This window comes from Puma concolor, chromosome B2, assembly GCF_028749965.1.
Source record: "Puma concolor isolate L17-30 chromosome B2, mPumCon1.1.hap2, whole genome shotgun sequence".
Taxonomy (NCBI): domain Eukaryota; kingdom Metazoa; phylum Chordata; class Mammalia; order Carnivora; family Felidae; genus Puma; species Puma concolor.
In genome coordinates this window covers 39,126,983-39,147,644 of record NC_141671.1, presented here as the reverse complement: position 1 = coordinate 39,147,644, position 20,662 = coordinate 39,126,983, and the positions used below count along the sequence as shown (strand labels likewise).

At 45.6% G+C, this 20,662-nt stretch overlaps 1 protein-coding gene across 8 annotated transcripts in view; it reads right to left on the bottom strand.

The window, feature by feature from the left end:
* Positions 1–20,662, bottom strand: part of DAAM2 (dishevelled associated activator of morphogenesis 2) — a 119,800-nt gene that overhangs the window by 42,176 nt on the left and 56,962 nt on the right. For all 8 annotated transcript variants that reach the window (XM_086706764.1, XM_086706771.1, XM_086706765.1 and 5 more), the window contains 4 exons: positions 12,468–12,693; positions 6,953–7,042; positions 3,365–3,439; positions 2,530–2,624 (listed from right to left, as the gene is read on the bottom strand). In XM_086706764.1, the coding sequence (XP_086562890.1) occupies positions 2,530–2,624; positions 3,365–3,439; positions 6,953–7,042; positions 12,468–12,635 (428 nt within the window). In that variant the 5' untranslated portion in view covers positions 12,636–12,693. The remainder of the gene's footprint in view (positions 1–2,529; positions 2,625–3,364; positions 3,440–6,952; positions 7,043–12,467; positions 12,694–20,662) is intronic.

Below are 20,662 nucleotides of genomic sequence, written 5' to 3'. Positions count from 1 at the left end.
CAGTCAGAAGACAAAGAGGACTTCCAGATGGGGGCAGGTGGGGGATGCATCAGAGTCACTGAGTCACAGGACCAAGGCTAAGAAAGGTGCTCTTCAAGAGATCCTTAAGAAAATAGCTAAGTTATCTTGAATGGTAACAGAAAACATTAAAAACCATTTAGTTCAGGGGTTCTTAACCTGGAGTCTGTGTCCTCCTAAGGGGTCTATGGCTAACATGCAGGGGTCTATAACTTGGATGGAGAAAAAAAAAAAGTTAGACTTTTATTTTTGGTAACCTCTACCTGAAATGTACCATTTCCTTTGCTGATGAATGTAGGCAATTCACTGTGGTATTATCAGAATCTGTGACTTTGTCACTCAAAGAAATCGGCTATTTTCATATCAAATTATAATTGTTATAAGTATCAGCACTTCGAAATTATGGTAGCTGCTAGTTCTTGCTCTTGAAGGCATAAAGCAGCACATATATTGCTACCTCACAAATGTTTAATATTTGGTTAACTGTGTTTCCATTTAATTGGTTTATTTTTAATCTTATCTATTTTTATCTACTTTATTATTTAAAAACATCATTCTGATAAGCAGTCATTAGGTTTCATCCAGTGCCAGAGCCATTCATGGCACACGTGTGCACACGCACACATACACAAGAGGCTTTGAACACTTGATTTAGTGGAAGAATAATGATCTAAGGAAAGGTCATAAATGGAACTGAGGGAGACGTTTTATCTAATTAATATGTTTGATCCCAAGTGTATTTGTTGTACTTCCATATTATTATATAGATATGCCTACAAAATAGAATATACTCTCAAAATAAGTTGTTCAAATGGGTATATTTGTTTCTATTATATGTTTTCTGTATACCACGGAATTTCCACCATGACTGTGTGTAACTTAATCAGAATTTTATTAAAGGAAAGAAAAATAAATTGAAGTGGAAGACAAACCTGGAAGCCTTCTCTCAACCCCTCTCCTTCCCCATGTCCTCATCCTTCCTGCGTCCCCTTCCCATACCAGCCTCCCACCCACACCTGAGCAGCCAGAAAGATTAAGGCACTCCCATTCTCCTGAGGCTTTAGTTTCAGGCTCCGGAAGTAGGAAGCTCAGCCCAGACCACTCACTCATTCACTCACTCACTCACTCACTCACTCACTCACTCAGGCAGACCCACTGGTAAACATTTAACAACTGGCTCTCTGAAGAAAGGAAGAAAAGGCCCGATTGTAGTGTTTTACAATTTCCATGGTATAAATACTGCTAGCATAGCTGATTTCAAAGATATCTATGTGACATCTTTGAATGTGGAGTTGGGAAGTTGGAAAGAGATGCCTGCCTTCCAAGAGATGTTTATTGTACTGTTGGCCCTTGAATAACACGGGTTTGAACGGTATAGGTCCACTTCTACAGGAATTTTTTTCAACAAACACAGTACAATACTATAAATGTATTTTCCTTAAGATTTTCTTAACATTTTCTTCTCTCTAGCTTACCTTATTATAAGAATACTGTATATAATACATATAACTTATAAATATGTGTTGATCAACTGTTTATGTTATTGGTAAGGCTGCTGGTCAATGGTAGACTGTTAGTGGTTGAGTTTGGTGAGAGTCAAAAGTTATATATGGATTTTTGACTGTGTGGGAGTCAGCGCCCCTAATACCTGCCTTGTTCAGGGTCAACAGTATTTCCAGAACCATGCTTATACAATGGGTATAAACTCAAGAGTATATACAAGAGTAAAGAGCATACATAAAACTAAACTGTAGTAAGATCTCTGGGTAATTACAGAGTAATAAGTTTCAAGTACTTAATTACTTTTGTTTTTGATATTATTTATTTAGTTGTAAGTTTATATGTTATATTCTAACTATAGTTACGTTTAACAAACAGCTTGCAAAACTGCTGAAAATTTAACAGTCAGCTCCCACAAGCAGGTGCAAGCCAGCTCCCAGGCACAAAGAGAATCTATGGCTCTTTGCCCACTTTGGACCTTTACACAGTGTGGTCCTGGAAAGGGGAAGGGTCCTTCTTCTTAGCATTTGAGAAATCATCCCCTTTTCCTGGACTGTATCACACCTCCTCTACATGGCGGATTCTTGTCCACAGACACCGCATCTCCCCCTAGGTTGGGGCACTCATGCGCAGAGCTCTTTCTTCTACACCTTGTCCATAAGGCCACCACCCTATGTCCCATTCTGTTTTTCCAAGACAAAAAAGCACCTGCCCTAAGTTTCTGCTCAGATAGCTCTTCAGGACCTAAGGTTTATGCCACATTCACATGCTCTTTGCCCTGGCTCCCCACATGCCCATCCTCTGGCAGCTTCCCAGCTCCTCAGAGGGAGGAAGAGTGGGAGGTTGCAAGTACAGCTGAGTGGGGGGAACTCTAGGCGATGCCCAGGGGTGGAGCCTGTAAGGGGACTGAGTTGGGAGCAGAGCATTGGGTGAAGCTTCAGGAAATTGAGGGGAACCACCAAGGGAAGGGAACCACCAAAGGAAGTAGGAAGAGGAAACACAATGGGTCACCTCATGGGCTGTGTCCGGAGAGCCGTCTTCAGGTCTTCCACAACTTGGTTCCTCATCTCTGTCTCCTCCTCATCAAAAGCATACAGACTCTGCATCTGAGGCAGGTGGAAGGGGGCAGAGGTCCTGCTGGGCTGCCTAAGCCCCAGCTCCCTGAACCACCCCACCCCCCCACACCCAGGTGTGACACAGGAGCCACCCTCGCCTCAGGAAGGGCAGGGCCTCCAGGAATGGTTCGTTCACTAAGAACACCAGACTCTGAGAAGAGCCAAGCTACAGTCCTAGACTTCACTTTCCTCATCTGTGAGATAGGGAGAATTATTGGCTCAGCTTGTTTCCCAAGACTGTGTGAAATACAAATGGTTAATAGATGTTTTTGTTTTAATGTTTATTTATTTTGAGAGAAAGAGAGAGAGAGAGAGTGTGTGTGTGTGTGTGTGTGTGTGTGTGTGTGTGAGAGAGAGAGAGAGAGAGAGAGAGAGAGCGAGCAGGGAGGGGGAGAGAGAGAGAATCCCAAGCAGGCTCTGTGCTCTCAGCACAGAGCCTGATGTGGGGCTCGATCTCACAAACCATGAGATCATGACCTGAGCTGAAACCAAGAGTCATACACTTAACCGACTGAGCCATCCTGGCACCCTGGTTAATGGGTGTTTAAATGGTTGGGGGACTCTAGAGTCACACAAGAGAGGGAGGGATTATGATAAAATCTCGGGAATAACTGGAAAGCTCCTGATCCTCAGTGAGTGGGGTGTGAAGTGCAGGGAGAAAACTGGGAAGATCACTCTCCGCCATAGCTTTTCCAGGGGGAGTCCAGGGCAAGAGAGGAGCCATTACTCACCGCAGCCATGGAGTTGATGCGGTCGATGTAATAGTCAGGCCAGCTGGTCGCCAGCTTGTTGGGGTCCTCCTGTTCCTGGAACAAGAAGAAAGACTGTCTGACCAACTGGCAAGACAGGCCCATGGCCTGAGTTCCTGAGTTTCATTCCCTGTCAGCAGATTCATTTTTCAGTGCCACCTAGATGCAGAGAAGTTTGAGGAAGTTACAAAATCTCTCCAGGCTTCCATTTCTTCCTTGGTAGAGTGCAGATAATGAACACTGAATGGAGTGACCAGCCAAAGACATGGGCATAAACCACACAGGTGTATATACTTTCAATGAACACTATGTGTGTGTGTGTGTGTGTGTGTGTGTGTGTGTGTGTATTACATACATATATTACATATGTATTACATATGTATTATATACATATACATAATTAAAAATACATTCTTTTTTTCTTATATTGGTTCTCTTTTTAAATTTGATCTTTTTATTTTTTTAACATTTATTTATTTTTGAGAGACAGAGCATGAGCAGGGGAGGGGCAGAGAAAGAGGGAGACACAGAATCCAAAGCAGGCTCCAGGTTCTGAGCTGTCAGCACAGAGCCCAATGTGAGGCTCAAACTCATAAACCATGAGATCATGACCTGAGCCGAAGTCGGACGCTTAACCAACTGAGCCACCCATGTGCCCCTATCTCTTTTTAATAAAATATAATTTTATGTCTGTTGAACCGAAGAAAAATCTGTGCTTATAGCTTGTACATCTGGGTTTTCAAATTTTACTGTTCTAATAAGATCATTCTTACTGTATTTTACAAAAGTATTGGTTTGTGACAGTTTGGAAATTTAAAAACTTGGTCTTTCTCTGAGATCATTGGGGAAGCACAGATACAAAGCATTTGGTGCAGTGCCTGGCACATGGTAGGTGCTAAGTAAATAGCAAGTTTAGGAAAAGAAGGAAAGAGGTTTCCAAGGCCCTGGGTTTGGGAGAGACTCAGGAAGGGTAAGTGTAGCTGTGAGGCAGAACCCAGGGCAGAGGCCTTTGGCCCAGCCCTCAGGTTCCAAGGGAAAGCCTCAACTCCTCCCCAAGGATGGGCAAGAACAATGAAAGCTAAATAAATATTAATGCTCATTGAAAATCTAGCCCTCTCCTCTATCCAAAGAATCTGCTTCTGGGCATTACACACACCCTGCTCCTTCCTATCCCCATCCCATTTGGACGTTCCCCCTCACCTGCCTTCTGCTAATTTCCTGCTTTCAAATCTGCACCAAAACTTACCTCCTCCTCCAAAACCTCTCTGATATACCACCTGTCTGCCAGCTGACCTGGACTTTACCCTGCATCCTCAGCTACATCTACTCAGGCTTTACAATTTTCTCTCATAAAATCCAAGTTGCAGACCAGTGAGAAAGCTGCCTTGATTTGGTCTTTGTGACTTCACATGGCTATGTGTTAACTCTTCATGCCTGAAGCCCCCAAATTCCATCTTCTGACCTTGGGGAGGGGAATCACAGAAACAAAAACAAATGTACCATAAAAACATACTTTCTTGCTTTTGCCAGCTCATCATGTAACCCTTCCATATGCATTAAATGAACACCTACTACATGCCAATCACTGTACTGAGCCCTTAAAGTACTGAGCAAAATGTCAGTCCCTGCCCTCCATACGTCAGTCTAGTGCCAGAGGCAGTGATAAATGCTCTATGGTAGAACTGTCTATAGTGGGTCGTGGAAACCCAGGTTGGGGACATCTAACACAGAAGGCTCATGAAGGGGACTCTAAAAGGACAGAGTTATTAAAGATTACTAAACCTAGGGCAGGTGGGGAGGGTATTACAGACAGAGGAAGTGTCACTTCAGGGGTGTGTGAAAGTGTGGGGGAAGATTACTTATAATTTGGTTTGGAAGGTAGAACAAGAGGTCCTTACATTTCAGTAATTTTTTTTTTTTATTCTAGTTGTGTAAGAGATCAACTGACAGGAACTTCATGGTAAATCAATTTGGAGAGTGGAGAAGCACCAGACATGATTAGCTACTCCTGAAGTTAATTTTCTCCTCCATCCCTCCTTCCCTCCCATGACTTGAGCTTTTTTAAGACCTTCTTTCTCACAATGACATTCCTGGACACAGCATATGGTATTGTCCAGGTGCCTAATAAATGTGCATCAAGTATACTAGACTGCTGTGTGCACAGCCTCTACATCTTGCCACAGGCTCTTGGACTCCAGCCAGTCTGGATTTTAGCAATGGTGCAACCACTGGCCATAACTGGCTGGGACCTTTGGGCAAGTCCACTGCCTCCCTAGGCTGTCCCTTCTTCAACGTTTATTTATTTTTGGGACAGAGAGAGACAGCATGAACGGGGGAGGGGCAGAGAGAGAGGGAGACACAGAATCGGAAACAGGCTCCAGGCTCTGAGCCATCAGCCCAGAGCCTGACGCGGGGCTCGAACTCCCGGACCGCGAGATCGTGACCTGGCTGAAGTCGGACGCTTAACCGACTGCGCCACCCAGGCGCCCCGTCTGTCCCTTCTTCATACGCAGCCTCCCTAGGCTGTCCTTTCTTCATATGCAGAAGAAAGGACTAGACTGAATTGTTTCTGACCTCCTTTCAATTCCAGGATGGTGTAGCATTCTAATTCCTCCAATTTTATAAGGTCATGGAGCCTCAGATGGGACAAATATCGTGGGCAAGAGGATAAGAGCCATGAATAAATGGGCTCAGGGAACACGAAGGGGCAATAGCTCAGAACTGCCCTAGACCTGCCTGTTTTCTCCCAGGAGGGTGCAGGTCTGTGCTTCAGGCACAGGAATAACTGGGTCCTAACTCCCAAATTCCTATACTCTGACATCAAAGGAACAACTGCAAGTCTGAAAAATGGGAGGGTGGAGGGGAGATGAAGAAGATGGGCCAAGAAAAACAGAATGAAAGAAAAAGACTAAAATAGAAAGGGGGCAAGAGGGATAGAGAAAGAAAGAGATGAGCAAGAGAGAGAAATGGAGGAAGACCAAGAGAGAAAAAAGCACCACTGCTGGGAAGCAGAGGGGAGGAGATAAGAGCTAAAGAAGCCAGACTGGAGCCTGGCACTCCTTACTCAGGAGACCAATGGCATCTTTTAGTGAAGGAGAAGAGAGCAAGGAGAGGGTGGGGGAGAATGGGGACTGATGTGTGACCCTGTGAGGCTGAGCCTGGGACAGGGTGGGGGGGCAAAGATCCAGAAGAGGCCACCCTCACCTCCAACTCAGTCCTTACAACAAAGTGTCCCTCGGGTATGTCACAAGGCAGCACGCCCTCCAAGCGGGCATGGGAAGGGAGTGATACTGTCATCTCTGAGACTGTCATCTCCTTGACCCAGCCCCACTCCTGGAACCCAGTAGGCACCTGCATCAAGGGTTTTTGAAAAACAGAATCCCATTTCCCGGAGTGTAAGCTCCATGAGAGCAGGGAATTTTTCATCCTGATTTATTCATGGTTGTTCCTCCAACACCTAGAATGGTGCCGGGGTATAATATCTGTTGAATGAGCGAGCAAAGCATGGGGGCAAGAGCTGCCCCGTGCTGGGGACCCTGAGGTGGCAGCGGAAGGGGTCAGCCATGGCACCTTCTTCTTGCTGCAGTAGATCTGCCATTTCTTCTCCGGAGGCAGTGCGAACACAGCCTCCCGGTTTTTGTCTGTGAGATCCAATTCATCCTGAAAAGACAAGAGAGAGGTCTGAGATGGCTGACATTAGAATATTCAGTGCTACAGGAAATTGCAATTCCCCCCAAACCTATCCCTCAGCCTACTACCTTCCTCCAGAGAACAGCAAAAGTATGATAGGGCAGTTCTTCTGCTAGAATTGTAGCCCTGCCCCATTCCCATTCCCTTGCACCCAACCAAGGCTGGGCTGCTTCTATCCATGCTTCCCTTACTTCCTGTCCACTCCCACTTGTCTCTACAAATATGTCCTCCTCCTCCAGGCCCCCTGCTCCCTGCCATCTCCTTTCTGCATTGCTCTGCTTGCTCCTAACCCTCTTGCCCCAGGTCTCTGGTCTTCCTTCTCTTGTCCTTCTTAAACTTGTCAACATCGTAAGTCATAGCCTGACAAAGAAAGCAGTCAGTCTACATGTCTGGGTTTTGCCCCCATCCTGCAAGTCTCTCAGGCCTTTGAGTTTCTCCCCCAGAAATTCTCTGGCTCTCCAAACTTCAGCATGGTCCCAGCACAGGCTGAGGAGAGCTGGTGACGACAAGAAGCTGACCAATTCTCCTGGCAGTAAGACTTTGCCATGGCCAGGGAGGCACTGATCTGCTTCCTGTGGACATGTGCCTATCAGAGGTAGCCCGTCCACCCACATAAGGCTGGGAGCTCTGCCAGGCTAGCCCACACTTTTTGAGAAGTAGAACTGGGTAGTTTCTGATGTCATCAAATTTGGGTGATGCCATCCAATTCTATAGGTACTTCAGAGGGACACCATAGATTTGGTTGTGCTAGAGGGCCTCTAAAAAGCTCTCTTATTGAAGATTTTTCTCCTGTGATTCATGAGCTATGCCAAAGCTCATCAAAGAAACAGTTAATGGTCCATGGGGAACATAGTGTGCTTTTCAACTCAATTATTGTGAGGTTTTTTTTTTAATCAAAAGCAATTCTTGCATTAAGACAATAAAGCACACTATTAATAATCTTTATACTTTCAAAAATGATAAATAGTGAAAGTAATATCTAAGAAGGTATGAGAGTCTAAAATATCAAAAATCTCTTTTCCCTATACTTTTATTCAAGGGAGACAATTGAAGACTTTCCTTTCTATAGATCAGAACTGTGCAATAGAATTATAATGTGAGCCACATGTATTTTTTAAATTTTCTAGTCACAGTAAAGATAAAGAAATAAAAGGTGAAGTTAAATTTTAATTATAATTCATTTAATCCAAAATATCTAAAATATAATCATTTCAACATGTAATTAATAGAAAATGATCAGTGAGTTTGAAAAAAACAAAAAGAACATAAAGTATCTAAGTTATCAAAATCTGGTGTGTATTTCATTATTCTAGATCCTCTCAGTTCAGACCAGCCACATCTCAAGTACGTAGCAGCCCCAAGTGACCAGTGGCTGCCATCTTGGGCATCACATGCAAAGATAATTTGAGACAATGTCCATCAGTTCACCTGCCTTTGGAACTAAAGACTCTGGCAGATCTAATGCTAAACAAAGGTTCTTCCCTAGAATTATTCTCAACATATCCCAGTAACATCCGTCAAGATTCCCAGAGTCCTGCTTAAAGTTGCTGGTGAATTTCCTTTCGATGGTCAGAATCAGAAATCAAAGAAAAAGTAAAGATATGTGCACCTTACACGTCCCAGTGTAAACTGCATTTCTTCTTTTGCTTACACAGTGACCACCCACCCCATGGACCTGGTCTAATCTACCCAGGCTCATGGTCAGCCTCTTCCAGCGATCCTTTCATGGCCATTCCCAGGTAAGACCACCTCTCCCTTCCTGAACTTCAGAACAGTTACATTCAGCCTTGGATTCTAGTTATTTATACACCTGTCTTCTTTCGCCAGTGGTCTCTGTAATTAAATCAATGGATATTTCTTGGCGATCTGGCTCAGCCCAGATAGCCTATGACTGACTACAGATCATTCATTCCTTATTGAATCTCCCCTGGTTTCTGCAATGACAGCCACACTCTTTGGCAATCCCTCCTGCTTTGCTCTATGTTCGTCTTGGGCTCCCTTGATGACTTGTCTTCTCTCCTGCCATCAAACGTTGAATTCCCTCAGGGTACCATCCTGGATCCTGGGGTCTCCTTCCTATATGCTTCCCCAGGTGGTGACTTCTCAGTCATTCCCAAGGACTGTTACTACCCTAAACTCTCTTAAACAGTCCACTAGTCTCCTGAGCTCCAGCCCCTGGGACCCAACTGCCTCCTGTGCCTATTTTGATGTCCCTCAAGCACCTCATGCATTTATGTAGTGTCACTACATGTCACGCACTGTTCTAAGTGCTTAATGTTTACTCCTTAACTTACACCAACCCATTTTACAGATGTGGAAAATTGATGCACAGAGTTCATCATCCCAGTCCCCTAAACTTGAGTTTCCTCTGGCATCTCCTGTCCTTTACAGGGCCCCAACATCCACCCAGTTCCTCATGTCAGAAACTTGGGTGTTCCCTGATTCCTACTCACTCCCCAAGCCCAACAAGTGCTATTATATTTCCTCCGAAATAGCTCTTTATCCTCACTGATGACACTTTAGTCTAAACCACCATTCTCCCTAGCTTGAATTGCATCAATGCCCTCCTAATGGTCTGCCCCTATAACCTTTCCTCAACAGAGTACTCTGGTCTTTTAGAAGGCCATCCTGCCTCAGTGGCTTTCTAACACCTTTAGGATTGAATCTGAAATCCTGTTATTCAGAATCCTGTTATAAGGACCAAGCTCCTTTCTGACTGGAGATTCTCACATATGCTGCTTCTTCTGTTGGGGATGACCCTCTGTCATTGCTCTGCAACCCCCATTCACTTCTCTAGCCATCACTCTGCTTTCAGATCTCAGTGTAACTGTCATTGCTTCAGGGGACCATCGTGACCCCCTGTTGAGAATTAAACTCCCTACTAGACATTGCCGTGGGCCCATGAACATTCCCCTTCTAAACACTCACCACACTTGTCATTACTATTCAAGATCAGTCTTCCCCATTTTTTTTGGAGGCAGGGACTGTACCTGCTGGTTCATCACTAAATCCTTGGGGCCTTCATAGGGCCCAGCACACAGCAGGCTCTCAAGGAACATTTTTCATTTGTTTGCTCAATGCTAGTCTCAATGCTAGCTCAGCACTCAAAACTGGTTCAACGCTAGTTTGCTCAGTTTGTTGCTGATGCTAGCCTCCTTGCAGACAAGACTTGGATGACTCATCTTTGCTTTTGTCAAAGTACTTTGTAAGGAGTCCTGCCCGCTGAAGATGCTCAATAAATACTTGCTGAATAAAAGGGCCAAAGAAATGAACATCTCTCATCCCATCCTTCTTTCAAAATTCATGTGCTCTGTTCAGGAAAATGCCCCTGCTGTGATAATGTAAGAAATATATTTATCTTTGTTCCAGTTCATAGCATAAAGTTCCCAAATCCCCTTGGAATTTTATGAGTGATACAACTGATATGAGCATCTTTTGTTCCTAACACAGAACTCCTAAATCCCTTGGAATTTCCTGGGTGGCAGGGACCTCTGTTTTTCTAGTGGAGCAACTCTTGATGGGACCCTAAAGACCTTCAAGGGGATGGTCACCAGAAAGATCAAGCCTTGATTAGAAACCTATAATTTTCGGCCCCACTTCTCAAACTCTGGAGAGAGAAGGGAGACTGAAGGCAAAGTTAGAAAACTATCAGACCTACATGACGAAACCACCATTAAAGCTTCTAAATGATGAGGCTCAGAGGGCCTCTGGGCTGGTGACCACATTCGCATGCTGGAGGGATAGTGCACTCAAACTCTACAAAGACAGATGCACCTGTGCTCCAGACAGGAGCCTTACCCTCCTTACCCTTCTGGGCCTTACCTGATATACCCCCTCCATCTGGCTATTCATCTGTATTCTTCATAATATCCTTTATAATCAACTGGTAGTAGTAAGTGAAGTGTTTCCCTGCATTTTGTGAGCCCTTCTAGCAAATTATAGAACCTGAGGAGAGCATCATGGGAACTTCCAACTTATAGCCAAGTCCCTCAGAAGTGTGGGTAACATGGGGATCTATTAATTGTAACTGGTGTCTGGGTGGGGGGCTGTCTGGTGGATCTGAGCCCTTCATCTGTGAGGTCTGTGTTAACTCTGGGTAGTTAGCGTCAGCATGGAGTTAAGTTGTAGACACCAGTTGGTGTCCACAATGAGTTAGGGAATTGCCTGGTGTGGAAAACCCACACATTTGGTGTCAGCAGTATTCTGAGTTAAAAAAACAAAAACAAAAGCAAAAACAGATCTTAGTAGTACTAACACTGATCAGATTCCAAATGTCATTCTATTCTAGTAAACGCTTTGTTCTTTCCCATCTATGCTCCATCCTGAGGAAAGCCATACGTGAGGACAACAATGAGTTTCCTTGACTCTGATCTGATGAGGAGGGTGGATAACTTTTTCGTGTAACCTGCATATTCTTATCTTATAGTGGTACAGTTATTTGAAGACCTAGATTGCCTTAATCAGATACACCTATTATCAAATCCAATTATGAAATCCCACTTCAAATAACATAGCATTGTTTCTCTACTGGCTTGACTACTGGCCAACCACAAGAATGAATGACCAAGAGCTAATGGTAGATGAGCATGTGTTTATTGCTCTCTGACAGGGTTCAGGCCTGAGTCTTGGACATGGCTCCTGCATCCCTGATCTTGGCATTTCCTTGGCTTTATCTCACCACTGGACCTCCAAGAAGAGGAATCATGCTTCTTTTCCTGTTCTGTCTCTTTGAGGTCAGAATATAAATTTTCGCAAACCCACTTCGTGAGTGGTTCACCCAAAGGTGTACTGCTGCTCTAGTCTGAACGGGTACCACAGAGTCAGAAAGAGCTACCACTAGTGTGAAAGACAGAGCCTCCACCTGCCATAGGCCAGACATGGGTTAGAATCACCTACCCCCGAACCAGGTCTGAACCGGGTGCAAGATAGGCATCACTAACTTCATATTTCTAGTCAACCATCCCCTGCTTTGAGGGGGATCCCCTGCTTTATCCCACTCTGTCCCTTGTTCCTGTATCTGAGTTGAAAGGATCTCAGGGAAGTTTCAGAGACCAAGAGAGAGAAAGGTGTCAAGTGTTCTGGTATTCTTTGAAGCTCCTCACTGCCTTATTTCACAAAACCCTGGACCTGCTCCTTTCATGGTAGCCTAACTGCTGTACCATGAGGTCTAGAATCCCTTGGAGATACGAGGTAGGTCCATTCTTCCAGGGACATAGTTCACGGTATCCACACTAGGCAGTGACTCGTTTCTCCCTAGCTGAGGTGTCCTAGGGGGCCCACCCCAACCCCAAGCAGAGTTTCATAGAGATCCCAGCACATGGGCCCCCACCCTCTGTCCGCTCCAGAGTGCCCCTCTCCATTGTAAACACCCTCCCTTCCCTGTCCCCTCACTGACCACCAGCTCTGCAAAGCGGACGTTAAGCTCCTCTGGGTTCGGGATAGGACTTGAGAACTCCATGTACTGCAGAGGGTGGTTGTCCCGGAGGTTGATCTCAGGGAGGCCGCTGCCCCCAAAGCAGCACAGGAAGCCCAGGCCATGGCGACTCCTCTTGCGGGGGGCCATTGTCACTACAGGCCAGGGGTATAGTCAGCAGGCAGATGCCCTAGGTCCTCATCGTGATCTGGGTAGGAGAACAGACACCACAAAGTGGTCAGGTAACAGCAGCCAGGTAGGCAGGGACAGTGATCGCTGTGCCACCACAACTTCTTTGCCCAACTGTTAGAAGCCCTCAACCCAATAACCAAGCCTTCCTCCCTTCTCTCAGAGCTTCTTTCTGTTCCCTCCAGCTCCTTCCACCTGGAGGCATTTCCTCCCCATCATGGTCTCCAGTGTTTTCTGCCACAAACACTTTCAGATTCTCCTTCCGTGCCCCCAGAGAACAGAGGAGGGCTGTAATCACAGAACACGAATTCTGCCCTCTATGTGATTGTGCAGATGGGTATCCTATTCCCTGTCCTTTGGCAGAGCCATTTTTAGCAGAGCTCATTCACTCACTAGATTCAGTTTAAGGTGTTCAGATTCTTGGTTTAAAGGTTTCATCCAGTGGGGAGGGAAAGGTTCAAGAAGGCTGGCAAGGGAGAAAGAAAGCTAATTATATAGCATGGCTCCTGGGGAGTAGGGGATAGAAGGCTTAAGAGACTTGTGGGGTTTTCTGCCCGGTCTGTTGTACCCAGTCATGTTTTAATAAATGTGAAATATCAACAGGGCATGGGTTCATCCATCTATCCAGAAGGAGAGGTAACCTGGAGGACTCAGGGAGTAAGGAAACGGGGCTGATCATCAGAATGGCGTTCAGCCGATACTGAAGGAAATCTGGCCAGATCTGTTTTTCATACCAACCAAGAATAGAAGACACCACTTTGGCCAGAAACCCAAACTTATAAACAACCAACAGTGGAGCGGTGTTTGTAACAGAAAGGGTTAAGTCTTTACCCTGCCACTGGGAAAGCCTAGTTCATAGGCGCCCCAGCTTGAGGAGAAACACTGGCCCTAGTCATTGATGCCATATAGCTTCCAGATAGATTAAGCCCAACTAGCTGCACGTAGGGTTCCCAAAAGGGTTAAAACCACCCTTGACCACTACTGGTTCCTCAACATGCTTTCAGAAAACGTGGATGGGTTCAGGAGAGCTTACCCACCACACTGCTGTCCAGCCATGTTCTCATCCAGTATTTGTATATCTTTTTTTTTTTTTTTTTTTTAATATAAAAAGGAGTCTGCCTTTTTTCCTATTGTTATTACAGGTCTGGGGGCAGGATTTGTTTACATACAAAATATACATAACACAAAGTTTATCATTTTAACCATTTTTATGTGTACAATTCAGTGGTATTAAATGCATTCATTCACATTGTTGTGCAACCATCTCCACCATCCATCTCCATGCATTTTTCATCTTGCAAAACAGAAAGTTTGTACCCCATGAACTTCTCATTTCCCTCTCCCCCAAGGCCCTTGCGACCACCACTTTACTTTCTGTCTCTATGAATGTGACTACTCTAAGTAGCAGTATGAGTAGAACCATAGTAGTAGAATCATGCAGAATTTGTCCTTTTGTGACTGGCTTATTTCACTTAGAATAATGGCTTCAAGGTACATACATGCTATAGCATGTGTCAGAATGCGCTTTCTTTTTAAGGCTGAATTTCATTCCTCTGTATGTATAGACCACATTTGATTTATTTACCTGTCAATGGACATGTGGGTTGCTTACCCCTCTGGGTTATTATGAACAATGCCACCGTGAACATGAGTGTACAAATATCTGTTTATGTCCCTGCTTTCAGTGCTTTGGAGTACATACCTACAAGAGGTCAAGATAGTTTTGGGTCTTGACATTAAGCTGTTTCTCCTCAATTTGGTCATCAACAGAATGATCAGAATATCCTCATGGTCTTTACCCAAACCACTGCTAAAAATGTTGATCACAACAAATATGTAGACAGACCTACATCAGCTGGGAATGCCAAAGAACTAGACATCAACACTCTTAGAGGACAGTCCTTCAACCAGCTCGGAATCCATGAACCCATATCTTATCTAGCCCTCTTTTCTATAAAGATACCATACGAGATTTTTCCTAAGGTCTTGTGGAACTCAAGATATGCCAAATCTAAGGCATTCCTTAGAATGAAGTTCTAGAACCTTATCAGAAAAAAGATAAATGTGTCATAACTTGTTTGTAGTGAACCCAAGGTAAATTCTGGAGAACATTGCTTTATTTTCTAAACCCTAACAATCTAGCTAGTAACAGCCTAATCTGATCAAGCCTCGCCTGTAAATCATGATGTATTTTAATTGTCATTCTAGAACTTTTTACCAGCTGTTTTATCTTTCTTTGTAAACTTTGTGACAGGCTTTTCAACAGACCCAGGAGAGCCTCAAATAACACACTGAGGTTACCTTGTATTACTGGTTATCTTTTCTGTGTTTACATACTGGCTCTCCACAGTTATAGTGAAGACTCCTTAAGGGCAGGGGACATGCTTCCTGCCTTTTGATAACCCCATTTCTATAGCTAATAAAATGCCTTGCACTCGGTGGTGCTCAATAAATATTTCTTGGTCAGTTGGGAAATGGCCTATCCTCATAGAAAAGACAGGACCTCATCAATAGCCAAGAACTATAAATTGAAATCTCTGACTCCTAGCAGTTGATAAGCAATCAGGAACCCTTATAGGGAATAAGGGGACAGTCCTGAGGCTAGGGATAGGGGAATAAGCCAGTGGGATAACTCAGCAATAATAGTATGTGATGGCAAAGACCCAAAATCAGCTGGCATCTGAGAAAAACAGAAGAGGAAAGGAGGCTTTGGGGTTTTCCATGGGACTTGGCAGACAGTACTCAAGACTGGATAAGACCAAGTCCTGATCTCTGACTGTCAGGCTTAGTAAAGCACCAATTCTGCAGGCAGATTGGGGTCAACCACCCGGGGAATCACCTGACCACTGTCAAGCTTGATATAATGCTGCAGAATACAGACCAGGTCCCCTTTGTTTCATCAGCCTCCAATATGCAGCTGCAGGTGGTGGAAAAGCTGTTCTCTCAGGGCACAAAGCATGAGAAGGACATTCCCAGAGGCCACAGTGAGGCTGAGGGGATGGCATGATGGGGTTTGAGGGAGGGATAGGCTGATGTTTAGGAAACCTGTGAACTCGCTTCCTGACTTCACCTCCTCAACTGTTTGCTCCTGAGTCTCCCTCTTTATCTATCTTTGCTCTTCAGCTCCTGAGCCAGACTTTCACAGAAATAATCAGGAGTAGGGGCAGGATTGGTATACAGTTGGCACACCCTTTATAGTCTCACACCAGCTATCTACAGCCATGACTGCTCTGATTGGTCAGTGTCATGCCATACTTGTCATTATACATATTTTAACAGTTTCCCTGAGTATGGAGAGTGAGGTAGCATGGCCTCAGGAGGAAGATGGGAGATGGAGACAATGACCTTCCAAACAGGAAGTACTGTCCCCACAGAGAAGGGGGTGAGCACCGGGAAGTCCTACATATTTGCCCTTTTAAGGGGCAGCCTGTTTGATACTATGCTGATACTCCTGAGGATGCTGATACTATGCTGATACTCCTGAGGATGCCCTCCTCCCAATGACCCCCCCTTAGGTCTGTCAGGTCCCCACTTGAACATCCAAGACTAAAACCAGAGGCTCTCAGCTGAAATGCATGTAGCTTTCCAGTACAGATCAGAAAACTGAGGTCAAAAAAGTAAATGTCTTAGGTTGCCTGGGTGGCTCAGTTGGTTAAGCATCTGGCTTTGGCTCAGGTCACAATCTCATGATTCATGAGTCTGAGCCCCACATCGGGCTCTGTGCTGACAGCTCAGAGCCTGGAGCCTGCTTTGGATTCTGTGTCTCCCTCTCTCTGCCCCTCCCCTGTTCACACTCTGTCTCTCTTTCTCTCTCTCAAAAGTAAATAAACATTAATTTTAAAAAAGAAAAAAAAAGAGGAAATGTCTTATCTGAGGTCACACAGCTAGAGACAGAACTCGGATTGAAACCCAAGATACCAGTGGTCAAGCTGTGGTCTACAGAGCTCATCTTCCCACATCAGCGGCCCCTTTCCCCATCTTGCCCCAGCTCCCAGATAACTTCTCTCCACCAGAGAAGACCAATGTCTGCAGCTGCATTTAGAAGTAGCTCCAGTCCCGAAGATGTCTTTGCCAGAAGAGGGTTACGGAAGTCCTGAGGCTTCCATCTGATCCCCCACCTCCCACTGCCCCCATCTCGCCCCCCTCCCCCACTCTAAGGTTTCCTTCACTCCAGCAATCTTCCAAGTGACATGACTGGGATTTGACTCTTGGCTTTGCCTTCCCAGCTGGATGATCCTAAGCATGTTTCATAAGATCTTACTCTCTCAGAGCTCAGGTTCTGTAACACCAAGATAATCACAGCACCTTCCTCAATGGGTTTTGGTGAAGAGACAATGCAGTGATGTAGATACAATGCCTGGACCACACTGGGCACTCTCTAAGAAGGTCAGCACTGCTGCTGTGGCTTCATTATCATTGTTGCCAGCAAGGCAACACTTGCCCTGCCCAGAGCCTGCAACCACAAGCCCTATTCAGCCACAGCCAGGACCACCAACGCCTGGCATTGTAGGAATCTGCCCAGCCTGATTTAAGAACCCACCCAGCACTGCCTTTTGGCCACTAGGAAGTCTGGACCAGAGGAGCTGGGCTTTTCCATACTCTAAAATAGCTCTAGTTGGACAGGAAAACTCTCAGCCCTGAGCCTGGGCAGGGAATGGAAAGGTGAAGGGGGCCAGAGTGTTCTTTTCTGCAAGATCACTTCACAAAGAGCAACGGAGGTGCCCATCTCAGAGGACAATTGAAGAATATGGAAAAAGGAGAAACAAGAACAGAACAGAACCCAATGGACTTGAACTCTGGCAGAGGGATTTAACCTGCCCTACCACTACCCACCTTTCCCTCCATGGAAATTCGTCCAACACCAACACCTCCACACCCTCCACATCCTGTCTCCTTGCCCCCTCCTCTACTACCTGTGGAATCAAGGTCTTCCCATGCCTCTGGGTCCCTAAACACAGACCGACTGGCCTAAAAGAGCAAACCATCAGAGCATGATGAACTAGCCCTCCTGTAAGGCACCCCTCATGGGTCTCTTACAGCCCTCTGGCTCCTGGTTCCCATTCTCTGCCTCCTCCTTATTGTCCTACATTCTTCCACATAGTGGAGAAAACATAACTAACTCAGGAGACTAATCACAGCTCTGCAGGTATAGGTCAAAAGGCCATGGTATTAGCATCTCTGAGACTTGATTTCCTCTCTGTGCAATGGCAGGATCTGACTGAAAACCCAAGGGCCTGGTCAGCCACACTATTTAGCTCCATCCTGTTCCCAAAGATTTCCCAAGGACTCTCCTCATCTGTGCTCAGTTTTCCTCCCACATTTCACCCCAAGCCAAGAAGTACTTCCTATCACTTGAGTGCAGCACTCCCCTTTGGTTTGCAAAGATGGAAACCCTAGTCCTTAGCCCCAAACCATGGCCCTCTATATACACCAGTTTTTATACTAACTAGGACTTCAAAAGCCCTACATCAAACGGTGCTTGTTCCTAAGTCATAAGTAAAGGCACAATAATATTAATACTTGAGAGACCAGGCTCTAGCCACATTTCATCCCCATAACAACTCTCTGAGATAGGCGGCATCATTTTAAATTTTTTTTTAATGTTTATTTATTTTTGAGACAGAGAGAGACAGAGCATGAACGGGGGAGGGCCAGAGAAAGAGGGAGACACAGAATCTGAAGCAGGCTCCAGGCTCTGAGCTGTCAGCACAGAGCCCGACGCGGGGCTCGAACTCACGGACCATGAGATCATGACCTGAGCCGAAGTCGGACGCTTAACCGACTGAGCCACCCAGGCGCCCCAGAGGCGGCATCATTTTAAAGAAGTTACTAAAAAAAACAAACTGTGGTTCAGAAAGGTTAAGTAACTTGCCTATGGACACACAGCTGGTTAGTAGCATAGCTAGGATTCAAACCCACGACTGCGTGACTCAAAAGCTGTAAACCACTGAGCCATACACTGTATGCCCAAGGAACACCCTAAGTTGAGCCCTGCTCAGAGCTTTCTCAAGCGTTCTATAGGTTCAGACTCCATAATTCATGATCAAGCATTCCCTGGGAGCGGAGCCAAGTGTTTTCATAGCTCTGCAATCTCATGTCAGCCTCACAAGGACTTTGTGAGGTCATTATTATTATCCCCTTTACAGATAATAACATTGAGGTTTATAACAATCTTAACAGCTGTTACATGGTTTGTCAATGATGCCCCTTGCTGCTAAGAGGCAGAGCTGGAACTCACAACTAAATACGGACCCCAAGCTCAGTTCTCTTGTTGCAGAAGCAAAGCTGAGTCATAAACCCCACCTTTAGCCCTTGGGGCCAATGCTGTGGCTTTGGAATGTTCAAACTGCCTTCTCCTATCCCTTTCCCCTCCCTCTCCACATGGGGGGCACAGGGCAAGGATATGGTATGGCCACTTCCAAAGTGCTTCCTAAGAGCCAGTCACTCTGCTGGCAACTTTCTGCTTTAGCTCATTTATTTGCCCTACCCCTCCAATCACATCACTGTCCCTTCTTACTGATGATCACATTAAGACTCCCAAAATACAGGCAACTTGCCCAAGGGTCACGTCTTGTAGAGGAAGAGGCATGCCTTTGAGGACAGCAATGTCACAGTCAAACAACATGCTTTTAACTACTTTCTAGCCCCTGGAAGCCATGCTGGACACTGGGGGTCACCTTGGTGGTGAGGACACAAGAGCAAATAAGGCATGGTCCCTTCCCTTGAGGAGGTGCCCTTTTGGTGGGGAAGCCAGAAGGGTTAGGGAGACAGGTACTTTGGCAGCTCTAGGAAGGGGGACCTAGCATAGCCTGAGGTGTGAAATGAAAGTCAGAAAAAGGCTTCCAGGAGGTGACACTGAGCCAGTATTGAAGGAGGTGAGAGAAGTAAGGAAAGGTACAAGAGGTCAGGAAAGGCTATCCAGGCAAGGGGATCAGCATAAGGAGAAAACCTGGTGTGCATGAGGCCAGAGTCCTGACCAGTGGTATATTAATTAGTGGCTAAATTAACAGGCAAAGGGAATCAACAAGGTATACAACGCCTTGGTCTGATGGCAGAGCTCAGGCATCCTGGGGAGCCGGCCCCTTTGCCCTCCTTTCTCTACCAAGTCCCCTGGGGCCCAGGTCTGGGAATGGGGCCCAGAACTCCCCAGAGATGCTGCATGGAACATAAGGAATGTAAACAATTTCCTGCTCCACGGCCAGAGATTCCTCCCTATATACTGACCCTTCACGTGTCACTAGGGGTCACCTAGGAAACGGCCCCAGACACAGGGCCATGACCCAGGGCCTCGCTCCCCAAAGAAGAGTCTGTGCTTTTCCATCTCAGGCCCTCTGCCCACCCATCTCCTCAATGCCCACCTCTAGCATGCCTGCTGCCACTTTAAGGCTCTGAAGACCATCCCCTCATACTCTGTGGGCAGCAAACAGGCTTGGAGTCCCTGATAACCCTATCTACACCCGCTTCCAACCTGAAGCCGCCTGAACTACTGACACCGGACTTGACCCTACACACTCAGTTGGGTTTGTTCCGTTACTATCTACTCTAATTCTGGGACTTCACACAAGTTACTTACCCTCTCTGAGCCTCAGTCTCCTCATCCATAAAATGAGGCAACAATAACAGCAGAGGGCTGTCACAAGGATTAAATTAGTAAAATTTGTAAAATTTTAGAACAGGGTCTAGTAGGGGTGCCTGGGTGGCTCAGTCCGTTAAGTGTCTGACTCTTGATTTTGGCTCAGGTCATGATCTCACAATAGTGAGATCAAGCCCCACATCGGGCCCAGCGTGGAGCGTGGAACCTGCTTAGGATTCTTCTCTCTCCCTCTCTCTCTGCCCCTTGCCTCTCTTTCTCTCTAAACAAACAAACAAACAAACTTTAAAAAAAAAGAACAGGGTCTAGTAATATTAACCACCATCAATAACTCTACAGATAAGTTGCTGCTATAATTAGGAAGATGGCTGAATACTGATCGCATGAATCAAAAAAG